General features: G+C 38.5%; 1 protein-coding gene across 2 annotated transcripts in view; it reads left to right on the top strand.

Annotated features, from left to right (window-relative positions):
* Nucleotides 1-12,288, top strand: part of rngtt (RNA guanylyltransferase and 5'-phosphatase) — a 152,893-nt gene that overhangs the window by 92,224 nt on the left and 48,381 nt on the right. For both annotated transcript variants that reach the window (XM_067383569.1, XM_067383570.1), the window contains one exon: nucleotides 5,449-5,517. In XM_067383569.1, the coding sequence (XP_067239670.1) occupies nucleotides 5,449-5,517 (69 nt within the window). The remainder of the gene's footprint in view (nucleotides 1-5,448; nucleotides 5,518-12,288) is intronic.

The raw sequence follows: 12,288 nt of genomic DNA, 5'->3' as shown, positions 1-12,288 counted from the left end.
TCTCTGCTGATGATTACAGTGTCACGCGCACTGTACGCCTACCCTTGTGTATGTGTAAAAAAAATAAATAAATAATATTCACGCTAATTTTGGACGCAAATTATAATTAAATATACATTTATATGTAGCATGATGCGGGCCACAAATTTAATGCTGACGGGCCGGATGCGGCCCGCGGGCCGCCTGTTGAGTACCCCTGCACTATACTAATAAAGCATACTATACAGAAAAATTGGTTTGTGCAGTGCAGAATTTGACCATTTACTATCACTTAGGCTACATCAAGTGACTTTAAGCTTTTTCTTTAACTGTTTTCTATGGGAGGAAAACACTTAACGTGTAATTAAACGTTCATATTCTGGGCTCATCTGCTTTGCTATACGGTATGGTTTATGATGATGTTTACGGTCTTTTAATATCACTGTCTTAGTACATTAAGCCACGTTAAGCGTTTTTCACATTAAAGGGATAGTTCACCCAAAAATGAAAATTTGATGTTTATCTGCTTACCCCCAGTGCATCCAAGATGTAGGTAACTTTTTTTCTTCAGTCGAACGCAAATTATGATTTTTAACTGCAACCGCTGCCGTCTGTCAGTCAAATAATAGCAGTGATTGGGAACTTGAACAATAAGAGTCGAAAAAACGATCGGTTTGTGCAAGAAACTGAACATTATTTATATAATTTTTACCTCTAATACACCACTATGTCCAACTTCGTTCAGCTTCCTGTTAGTGAGGTCAAAAAACGCGTTGTGATGACGGAAGTGATGTCTCGCCCATATACTTCAATGAGTGCGAGACATCACTTCCGTTGTCAGAGCGCGATCAGACCTCACTAGCCGGAAGCTGAACACAGTTGGACATAGTGGTGTATTAGAGGTAAAAAATTATATAAATACTGTTCGGTTTCTCGCACAAACCGATCGTTTCGTGTCTTAGTTCATCAATGTGCCGTCACGAGCCGCAGGGATTTGGATTTTTGGATTTGTCTATGGAAGTTTTTTCGACTCTTATTGTTCAAGTTCCCAATCACTGCTATTATTTGACTGACAGACGGCAGCGGTTGCAGTTAAAAATCATAATTTGCGTTCGACTGAAGAAAAAAAGTCCTCTACATCTTGGATGCCCTGGGGGTAAGCAGATAAACATCAAATTTTCATTTTTGGGTGAACTATCCCTTTAAGCATTTTAGAATGTCCCTAGCCAGGGACATTTATATATCATTTACGAATTTGCAGGGCAGTCTGAATCTGTGGTTTGTCTCATTTGAAAATGAATTGTGTTGGTTTAAAAATCTAATATGAATACAGATTACAAAGTGCTCACCAAAACCATGTTTTTTGTATTGATTTACCATCTAACGAAGTTATCATAGCTGGTTAAATGAAGTCGGTGTGCCACCTACAGGCCTTTTGGGTGAAGTGTAGGTTGGTAAAGAACGTGCAAAATGGCCATAACTACATTACCCTTTTTGATAGAATAATCGTGATAAATAATCGTGAATATAATTTTGAGCAAAATAATCATGATTGTCAGTTTAACCCATATTGTGCAGCCCTAGAACAAACAAAATAAAGAAAGATAGAATGAAATAACGAAAGAACAAAGTAATGAAAGTAAGAATGAAATAATGAAAGAAAGAACAAAATGAACCAAAATTAAAAGAACACATAAAAAAAAAACAATGGAAAAAGAACAAGAAAGAGAACACAAATAAAATGTATTTTACAACCCTTCAGCTTGTGATTCTTATTAAGTGGGGGTCATTTTTTAGGATTCTTTATCTAACCCAAGTCTCTGAGATCCTGACACCTTGCACTTCTGGAAAACGGTGATGCTGGAGACTAAAGGCTTTCTGGTTTAAGTGGTTTCACACTTAATTCTTCACCTTAATTCTTAATTCTTTTGCCGTTAATATGTGTCTTTTCTTTTCCATCTGTTTTGTCTGACCCTGCTGACCCAAAGAGCATTTCACTGTCCAATGGTCATGCCTTAACTGCCATTTCTAGTGTTGCATTAGTATTGCATTCTTCTCATGGGCATTTACTAATTTTTGACCTATTTCATCTGAGTTAAATCTTTTTTTCTTTTTTCTTTTTTTTTGGCTCATTTTACCTTCAAGTATGCACACCTGGATATAAGGCGTTTTTCATTTCCAGCCTTCATGAACAATTATATATCACTTATAAATGATTAAAGGATTAGTTCACTTTAAAATTAAAAATTTCCTGATAATTTACTCACCCCCATGTCATCCAAGATGTTCATGTCTTTCTTCAGTCGAAAAGAAATGAAGGTTTTTGATGATAACATTCCAGGATTTTTCTCCATATAGTGGACTTCAATGGAGCCCAAACGGTTGAAGATCAAAATTACAGTTTACAGCGATCCCAGACCAGAAATAAAGGTCTTATCTAAAGGAACCATCGCTCATTTTATTTATTTATATATATATATATATATATATATATAATGTGTGTGTGTGTGTGTGTGTGTGTGTGTGTGTGTGTGTGTGTGTATATATATATGTTTTAACAGTAAACTGCCGGAATTCAAATAGAGAAGAAGAGAGCTAGTTCAAGATGAGCATTTATTGTTAAAACTTATATATTATTATTATTATTATTATTATTATTATTATTATTATTATTATTATTAGAAAATGAGCGATGGTTTCTTTAGATAAGACCCCTACTCCTCGTCTGGGATCATGTAGAACGTTTTGAAGCTGCAATGAAACTTTGTAATTGAGTAATTTTAACCTTCAACCGTTTGGGCTCCATTGAAGTCCACTATATGGAGAAAAATCCTGGAATGTTTTCATCAAAAATCTTAAATTCTTTTCGACTGAAGAAAGAAAGACATTAACTTATTATCTTGGATGACATGAGTCATCATGGGTGAGTAAATTATCAGGAAAGTTTAATTTGAAAGTGAACTAATCCTTTAAGTACAAAATTAAAAGTAGTTATTAAGATTAATGTGGTTTGGAATTAAGATGTGCCTGGAAAAAAATATGATCAGAAAATCAACATGCCTAATAATTCTTCAAACACTGTAAATGAGTAAGAACAAAAAGGAATGAATGAAGGATAACAAATGACCAAAAGAAACCCTTGAATGAGAGAATGAGAGTGAGACCAATAAATAAATTAATGATTAAATTAAAAAAAGTTCATTAAAAAGAAGAAATCAATGAAGATAACAATTAACAAAAGAGAAAGAACAAAAAGAATGGATCGGACCTTGAAAAGGGTTTAGAAATGTATAAAAAAGAATCAAAAGAAAACGAGTGAACAAAAAATTTGAAAAATGACAATGAAAGTGAACAACAGAAAAGATTTAAAAAAAACGAAAAAGTTGGTAGAATAAATGAAGAAAGGATAAAGAAAGAACAACCTAAAAGAAAGAAGAAACAAAAAAGAGAACCAAAGAAAGAAAGAGGCTCATCTGTGATGGAAATTTTAAGAGCGCAGTGATGAACAACCTGTTCCTCAGTGTTTCAGAGTCTTCCCACACATTTGCACTGCTCACAGCAAACCTTTCATCTCACATACGACTTTGAAAGAGTTTAGCGGGAGTTAATGATCTCATTAAGTGGTAATGTCCTCATTAAACAGGGTCAGTTATGGAAAAGCTCCTTAGCCACTTACCAGAACAGACTGTGAATACTGCAGGTAGAGGCTAGTATGGAGAGGGCTGCTGCTCCTCTGAGCTTTGAGGCTGAGTTGTATTAGGCATGAACGATGTTGTTTGCTGCAGACTGCCTGACTGACTAGAATTTTAATACACCATCCAAGGCTCTTTCAACAGCAGAGCAGCCGTGTTTCTGAGAGATTAAACGAGAAAATAAAGCAGCTAATGTGGAGTGGAGGGTCGGCTTCATTTGAGTCTTGGAGAGAAACTCTCTGTTAAGGCTCTGCTGCTGTAACCCTGTGTGCTATGCTAATATAACAAAGTCCCTGTGGATTATTGGTAAGGTCATAGAGTGGCACGTTCAGCCGAGGACAGATTATCGTAAATGAAAGAAGTCGAGAGTTTTTCTATTGAACAATGTTCAGTTCAGTGTGATATCAGGGTGGGAGACCTTGTCTGAGTTATGAAGCGAACATTGATGGCAGAAATACGTTTAAACACAGACAGGCTCATGGTCTTGAAACATTTATTAGAAAGGAATTCATTTATGGCAGCTGCTCTATAGACAGGGTCACGCTAATGAAAATGTTAAATCTGAGAGCTCTGCCGCCCACTCGCTCAATTTCACACTGTACTTTCTGTTGTTTGAGATATGCATTTTTTATTTCTGTACACTTCCCTTTTATAATGTATTGTTTACATACAATATTAGACGCCATTTCTCAAGGATGTTCCTCAAAGTCAAAATGGACTTTATTATACGTGTTTCTGGTGTTACTGTTGATTCATCAGTACAGATTAAATGATGCCTGTCATTGTATCAACTCCAAGTGGATCAAATAGTCCTTGTATACATTTCTCTTATTCAGTATCCAGGCTCATGTTGAATTTTTTCTGGAACATTTAAAGGGTTCATTCACCCATGCTCACCCTCACGTCATTGCAAACCCATAAGACTTTTGTTCATCTTCTTAAAAAAATTAACATTTGATGAAACCCAAGAGATTTTTTGTACCTCCATTGAAAGTCCACTCACCCAAAAATTTGACACCTCAATAAGTTTTTTGACATTTCATAAATCATGGCTTTATATAATGAACAGATTTGATTTAGGCTTTTATTCACATATAAACATTGATCAACATGAGGCACTCAAATGGTAAATAAAAGCTCAACCATACTTGCTTGACGCATGGGAAAAAACCTCGATGATTCTTGCGCACCAATCAATCACAATACAGCTTCCTTTTAACATATTTGATGTGCACTATGTGAATTGATTGATGTTTATATGTGAATAAAAGCTTAAATTAAAATCTGTTCATTGTTTAAAGTGATTGTTTATCTTCAGAATGATTGGTAAGACTTGAGAGGACTTAAACCGCTCGATTCAAATGAATTACTTTTACAATCTCTCTATGAACTTTTTGTGTGTTAGAATTTGGGTGGAATAGACTTTCGATGGAGGGACAGAAAATCTTAATTTGTGTTTCGAACATTTCATATGTAAGCAGTAAGCTGCTCATATGTTGATTTTCTCTAAAAGACTAACAAGACTAAAACATGACTGTGTTTCTGGAAGCAGTTTGACATGTCAACTTCTGGCTCAGTAGTGTGAATTTGGGACTGCGCTACCTGTGTTTGAGGAAATCTGTTTTGGAAACTTTACCTGGAAGGTTTTTTTTTCTTTTTCTAACTGATATTTAGCTGTCTTGTCCTCTTTCCTGGTGATTTTCTTTGCCCACAGGCTACATGTTTTTTATGCCACATACACATTATACATTCTCATTGTCTTTTGCTTTGTTCACAGCTCCTGGAGGGCAGTTTCACCTCGCAGGTCAGCCATGAAGTTGATGGTCTTATCTTCCAGCCTATAGGGGTGAGTCTGACACAGATACAAACGGGTAGAAGAAAAATGCACTGTGACTGCAAATTCAGGCTTTGGGGGAAATGGAGGCTGGATGTAACTTTGCCGCACAATAATTACCTGCAGTTAGCTGAAGAGTAAATAAGAGGGTTTGTTTTATGTTCATTCAGGCTTCCTCATAAGCATTTCAGTTGATGTAAGTAAGCATCCATCATTTATGCTGCATTATACAGTGTGTATGCATACGAATGCTATCCAGCCTCAAACTAAACCCAGACTTTGTGAGTCTCAGCCAAAGACTTTTTTTTTTTTGCATGAAGTAAACATGAATTATGAATTTTGCACAAATATCATATACATGCAACTGCTGCACCAGGGCTTAGTTATTAACCCTATAATGCCTACAGTATCATATTTGAGTTTCCAAGGCCTCTAAATTATCAACATAATCAAAACTTTGCTGTAAAACCTGTTGAACACAATCTACTACATGCCTTTTGTCATCTGATTAGTTTATTTTGTACTTTTTAATGAGTTAAAAAGTAATAATGCCTAATAGTATAAATAATGCCTTTTAGTATAATTGTAAAAACATCCACCTTCAGCTCGTGGTTCACATGTCTTTTTGCTGTGAAGTCTTTACTGATTTTTATAAAGTAAACAAGAATATCTTTGAAATTGTTAGTGATATTTCAAAATGAAAACTTACTGGACTGCAGCAACTTCGGTTTACTTTATTATCCATACGTAATTTTTTTAGAAAAGTCATTTAAAATTTGGGTATCAAATTTGATCATTAGGCTCTAGAGGAACGTTTATTTGTTCATCTCTCAATCATGATTGTATTGCATTGTATTATATGTTTTAAAACTGCAGAGCTTTGATCATAAAACTAAGCATTTAAATATCTTACTAAGACATATTATTGGAGATAATGACATTTATATGCAATTTATTTAAGTAACTTCTAAACCGTTATAAAGTTCTCAATCATTTACATTACAAGCTTTGGAATTTCATCTTTCTTTTTGTCCATATAAATATCAAAAATTGCCTCAAATTGCATATTTTTGCTCAGTTTAGGCCTCTGTATAAAATTGAGGTGTTTTTCTTCCTTAAGTATGAGTTTCATATTCTCATTATCATACTATATGAGCCATAAAAGCCTGATGTATCAAATATGAACAATATTATGAATATGAACAACAACAAAACTGTGCATATTTTTTATGGGGGGTGAGTCCCAGAATGTTGAGACTTTGATATTTACAAGAACATGACAATCAATCAAATAATAAATGATAAACTAATATGCCTATTGTCTTTCTATAAATTGGGCTGGGCAGACATTTAAAAAAAAAAAAAAAAAAAAAAACCTGTGTAGCTAAACCTGAAGAAAGCCCAGGATGCCCACATTAGAATTCACCAGGCATGTGGTTTTAAAAATGTGGCATGTATGGTCACAGACAAATTCACCAAAAAAAAAAAAAAAAAGAAAAGAAAAATCCTCTATAGAGGACAAAAGCAGGTCCCAGGAGGAAAAACGCACCAGAGATTCACAGCAGGTGCGCCAGATTGAAAACATAAGCTTGGCATGAATGTGCTGTTGACTGATTAGAAACAAAACAGAAGAGAGAGGCACTTTTAGTTGCATCATTAAAGCTTCAGAAACATAAAAATACTCATGTTTTTCTGGCACAAAGAAACAAAGAAAAAACCCAATATTGTTCGATCTTTCTGCAGATGCAAGGTAAAGGTCATACACACCACATTTCTGTGTGACAACCGATCAATCACGTCAATATGTTTAAAAATGTATTAAAGGAAATGTCCTCAGAAGCCCTCTATTCATACAGCGTAATGTATTATCTTTGCTGATATGGTGTTTGGGATTTTTATCAGCCATCTCTCATAACTGTTCTGATATTAACTTTCTTTCTGTGTAATGCAATGAGACATTTTGTAGACAGTGATACCAAACCTCTGAACTTCATACATTCCATACAGATGTCCAGGACATTGTCTTAATGTAACACTGTTGAAGAAAGTGCACATTAGCCAGGTGTATTGCAATAATTCCAGTGTTCAGTGTGTCTCACATGCAGTGCTATTCTCATTTTCACATGTCCTCCAGCCTCTCATTTTGAAAGAGAAAAATCCTGTGACTCTGTGCATTAGAGCAGGTTAGATGTTAACTCCACAAGGATAGATCTCTAGCAGACTGTGCACCCCTGACTTACATTTTAAATAATAGTCTGTCTATTTGCATTCTATCTTATCTAATTTGCATTACAAAAATGTAAAAAAAAAAAAAAAAAAAAATATCATTTTAATATTTATGAATCATATAAGTACACATGAATGTGAAGGAGTACTAGAATCTACAAACACATCCAGTGTACATAATGTACAGATACAGAGATAGTAACATTGTTGAAAAATAAATAAATAAATAACTTTAAATTCCATTTTTCAGAGGGGGGCAGAGTGATTTGAGTTCAGGGCTCTCTGGGGGGAAAAAGCTGTTGAGCAGTCTGGTGGAGCGGGCCCTGGTGCTCCGATACCGTCTTCCTGATGGTAGGAGCTGGAAGAGACTGTGAGAGGGGTGGGTAAGGTCCTTCACGATACTGTTGGCTTTCTGGAACATTGTGCTAGGAAAATGTCCAGGATGGAAGGGAGAGGGACACAGATGATCTTTGCAGCTGAGTTCACTTTCCGCTGGAGGGTCTTGCGGTCTGTGGTGCTACAGTTCCCATACCCATACCAGTGATGCAGCTGGTCAGCAGAGTCTCAATGGTTCCTCTGTAGAATGTTGTGAGGATGGGTGGAGAGAGACTTGCTCTTTTCAGCTGGTAGAGAAAGTGTAGGCCCTGTTGTGCCTTCATGGAGAGTGATGTGGTGTTGGTGGTCCAGCTGAGATCCTCTGTGATGTGCACCCCCAGGAATTTAGTGCTGCTGACTCTCTCCACAGTTGAGCTGCTGATAGTTAGTGGGAGGTGTTCAGTAGAGTTTCTTCTGAAGTCCATCACAACCTTCTGTGTCTTCTTCACATTGAGGGACAGGTTGATAGCACCACACCATTCAGCCAGGGATTGTGTTGAATAGTTGTGGACTTGAGACACATGGGGACGACTGCCTGGCTCAGCGAGATGTTGAAGATATCTGTTAGGACATTTGTCAGCTGTGCAGCACAGTCTCTCAGTACACGGCCAGGTAGGTTGTCAGGACCTGCAGCCTTGCGTAGTCCAAGATAGGGTCTTCCTTACTTCGGCTGGATACAGACAGAGCGCCTTGTCGTTCATAGGTGTGGGAAGTTTTTGTGGATGTGTGTTATTCTGCAACTCAAACCATAAATAAAAAAGGTTGAGTGCATCTGGGAGTGTCATCATCTGGATCATCTGGATGTGTCATCATCACAGGCCTGTGGCAGGGGCTTGCAGTCAGTAATGGTCTGATTGGCTTGCCACAGGTTCCGAGTGTCTTTGCTTTCTCGTCGCTATATGCCTGGTTGTTTTGTTCTCGTTTCAAAGCAAGTGTTGTTTTTAAGTTCTTTGTTTAATAAAAACTATACTGCTGAACTTACATCAAGATGGATATAGCTACAGCGAAAATGCTCCTCCTTATCCAGGGGGATCTGTCCCTTGAGGCCCATTTGCAGAGGTATTTAGACCTGGTCCCCATCGTTCACATTGATGATTACAGTCTCTGTGTATTTTTCCGGGTGGGTTTTGAATCATCATTCTGTGCACGCCTGCCCAGAGAAGCGAACTTTAAGAAATACGTCGATTGGGTGTTGTTGCAGTGTAGATCCCCCTACAACATTGGGGAGAGTGAGGAGAGAAACAGACCAGCCTGAGCCCACCGCATGATGTGGAGCTGGAGCCCACCACGATAGCAGCGCCAGTGAGCAAAACTGAGTTAAAGATCATCCCTGAGCCCGTGCCCAACGAATCGTTCAACCAGGTGCAAAAACGTCAGTCATTGAAGGACTGAGCTGTCAACAATGTCAGTCACCAGTACTGCTGGTGTAGTTTTGATGACGTGGAGCTCTACCCCCTCAATAAAGGCAGAAAGAGCACTGGTAGGGAGAATGAGTGTTTTCTACCTGTTTTGCTTTCCTGCAACTAGCCTGTTTCTTCACTCAGCACCAAATTGTTAGAGTTTGTGTTCCCGCCCTGCCTCCCACGCCCACCTCCTCTGCCTGTTTTGAGTCTGCCCAGTGAAAGTTCTTGTCGACAAATGTATGTCTGTCCTCTATCATCTGAGAAAACATTTTGTGAACCCCTCCTTTCACTGCTCTGTCCTTTAGCCCTTCAGCCCACTCTCTCACTCCAGCCCTTCGTTTCCTCCTACTCTGCCTGATCTTACCTTCTTGGATCAGCCTCGTACTGTTAGCTCGCTGGTCCAGGCCCGGAGTGTCGACCCACTAGATCCGCCTATAATCTCAAAGCCCGTAACTCCACATCAGCCTGTCGAGCAGTTGGTTCTGCCTTGGCTCCTCGCCCCCTCGACTCCACCCGAGACCCTCATCCCTCCAGCTCCGTCTTGGTCAGTCTTCGCTCTGGGACCATGGACTTATGGGACATCAGCTGTGTTCGTCCCTCCACCCTTTTGCTTCAGAGGACTCCTTCCTCCCTCCAGCTCTGCCTTTGTCTCAGTCCTTCAGCACCCTGGCTCTACCATGGTTGCTCGTCACTGAACTCCAAGACCTTCTGTGAGGTCCAGTCCTTTCAGTTTGTTGTCTCTGTGTGGGTCTTTACTGCCAGCAGCTCCATCTCAGTCAGTTGTCCCCATAGTTCCTTCTGCCAAGCCTCCACCATGGCTCCTCCCTCCCTCGACTACACTGTGGGCCTGCATCCTGGTCATCCTGCTAGGTGATCTGCCCTGGCTCTTCCCTACTTCAGCTCCATCTCCACCCTGGCTCCTCCTACCTCTGCTTCAACCCTGGCGCTGCCTGTCTTGTGTTCCTGCTCTGCATCCCCCACCTAAGCTTTCTCCCACCTACTTCTGTTTGACTCTGTTTTTTGAGAATGTTATTATGAAGAAGGTGTGAGGTTATGCATTCTTGAGGGGGGATAATGTCACAGTTTATTTGTTTATGTTTGGTTTTGGTAGGTTTTGCACATGTTTTAGTTCAATTTTTCATCTGTTTCCATGGGTTTTTCATCTGTTTCCATGGTTTTTTATCGTTTGATTAATTTGCACACCTGTTATTAATTCTGTCATTGGTTTGGTTTGCCTATTTAAGAACTGTGTTTTAATCAGTTCATGGTCAGTTCTCATTATGATATACCCGGTTGTTTTGTTCTCATTTCAAAGTAAGTGTTGTTTTGAGTTCTTTTTTTAATAAAAACTATACTGCTGCAATTACATCCACTACTTGATCATTGTGTGCAACCGCGGCATGACAAGGTTCAGTTTCATAATGTTAATTACATCACCATGGGTAACAAAGAATCTTGCAGCTTATTGATTCTGCAGCATGATGTTTTACTAAATGTGTCAATAAGACTTAGTAAAGTGGGATTAGATGTGTCAAGGCAGTTTAGTTAGTAAGACATCAATAGTGCAAAGGCTATTTTATGCTCTACAAAATGTTCTGTGGCAATTCTAAAAAGGACAGAAGAGCCCTGCCTCTGGAAATGTCAAATGACTTTGACACCATGTTGTTGATCAGCCCTGTAGCTATAGGATTTTTATAGAACAAGCCAATCAACCAAATCCAAATCTCTTTAGCATTTCAAAAAGATTGTGCCCATTCAACCCTTTCAAAAGCCCTTGTGTGCATCCACTGATAGCAGAGCATGTCAGACTTCCCTCTTTGATGCTGAACAATATCCAGTCCTTCTGGTCATTCCCTGTTAGGTAATTTATAAATATTGTAACTGCTAGACTTCCTGCCACAATTTGTATAAGGTTTTGATCAGTTCTGAAACCTGGTGAGCCACCTCTCGGGTTTTGGTACCAGGCAAAAGGCAGCTTAACTTTGCTGTTTCCTAAGACATTTTTTTTTTTTTAGCCAAATTCTCAAGGTGTGTGTTTCAGTTACCTTTGATCAGTCTGATTCAAGGTTGTTTAACTTGAATGTGCAATTTCGCAGCATTGACCAATGTTAAACCTCATGCATCGCTACACTATTGATAATGGACAATGAACCAAGGCAGCACTGTGTGTATATATTTTGTAGAACTTCTACAAGAATACTTGTAGAAGTTAACTGAGTGAAAATTACATTATCTCCTGTTGCCTGTATTGAAATCCAATGTGCTTTCTCTCTATGTAGAACCATTGAAATCAGTCAATATATGTTTGCCCACCTGTTAGAACTGGTAGAGCATGGCGCCAGCAATGTCAAGGTCATGGGTATAATTGCCAGGTATCACACAAAATGGCAAAATGTATACTTTAAGTGCACTGATGCTTTGAATAAAAGCGCCTGCCAAATGCTTAAATGTAAATATCCATTTCACATATGATGCTGCCTGGTATGTGCCTTTCTCAAAATTCATTAATACAAAGCATTGACCATTTTTATACGCATTATCCTGAGGAAGCCCATCTTGTTGTAATGAAGCAGCTGAATGACCTCCTTGATTTCTCTGGGGAGATTTGTATTTGCTGTATTAGAGCAATTAAACATTGGTTTTAAATGCTGCAGGAGGGAGATGTCGCAGATGGGGTGCAATAGTTCACATAATGACTCAAATGGCTGCCCACTGCTCCTGTGTGTGTCCTTGGATGGCTTAAATGCAGAGGACAAATTCCGAGGGTTACTCTGAATGT

This window comes from Chanodichthys erythropterus, chromosome 4 (genome assembly GCF_024489055.1).
Source record: "Chanodichthys erythropterus isolate Z2021 chromosome 4, ASM2448905v1, whole genome shotgun sequence".
NCBI lineage: Eukaryota > Metazoa > Chordata > Actinopteri > Cypriniformes > Xenocyprididae > Chanodichthys > Chanodichthys erythropterus.
The sequence above is the reverse complement of the archived record's forward strand: the minus strand, read 5'-3'. Positions and strand labels throughout refer to the sequence as shown.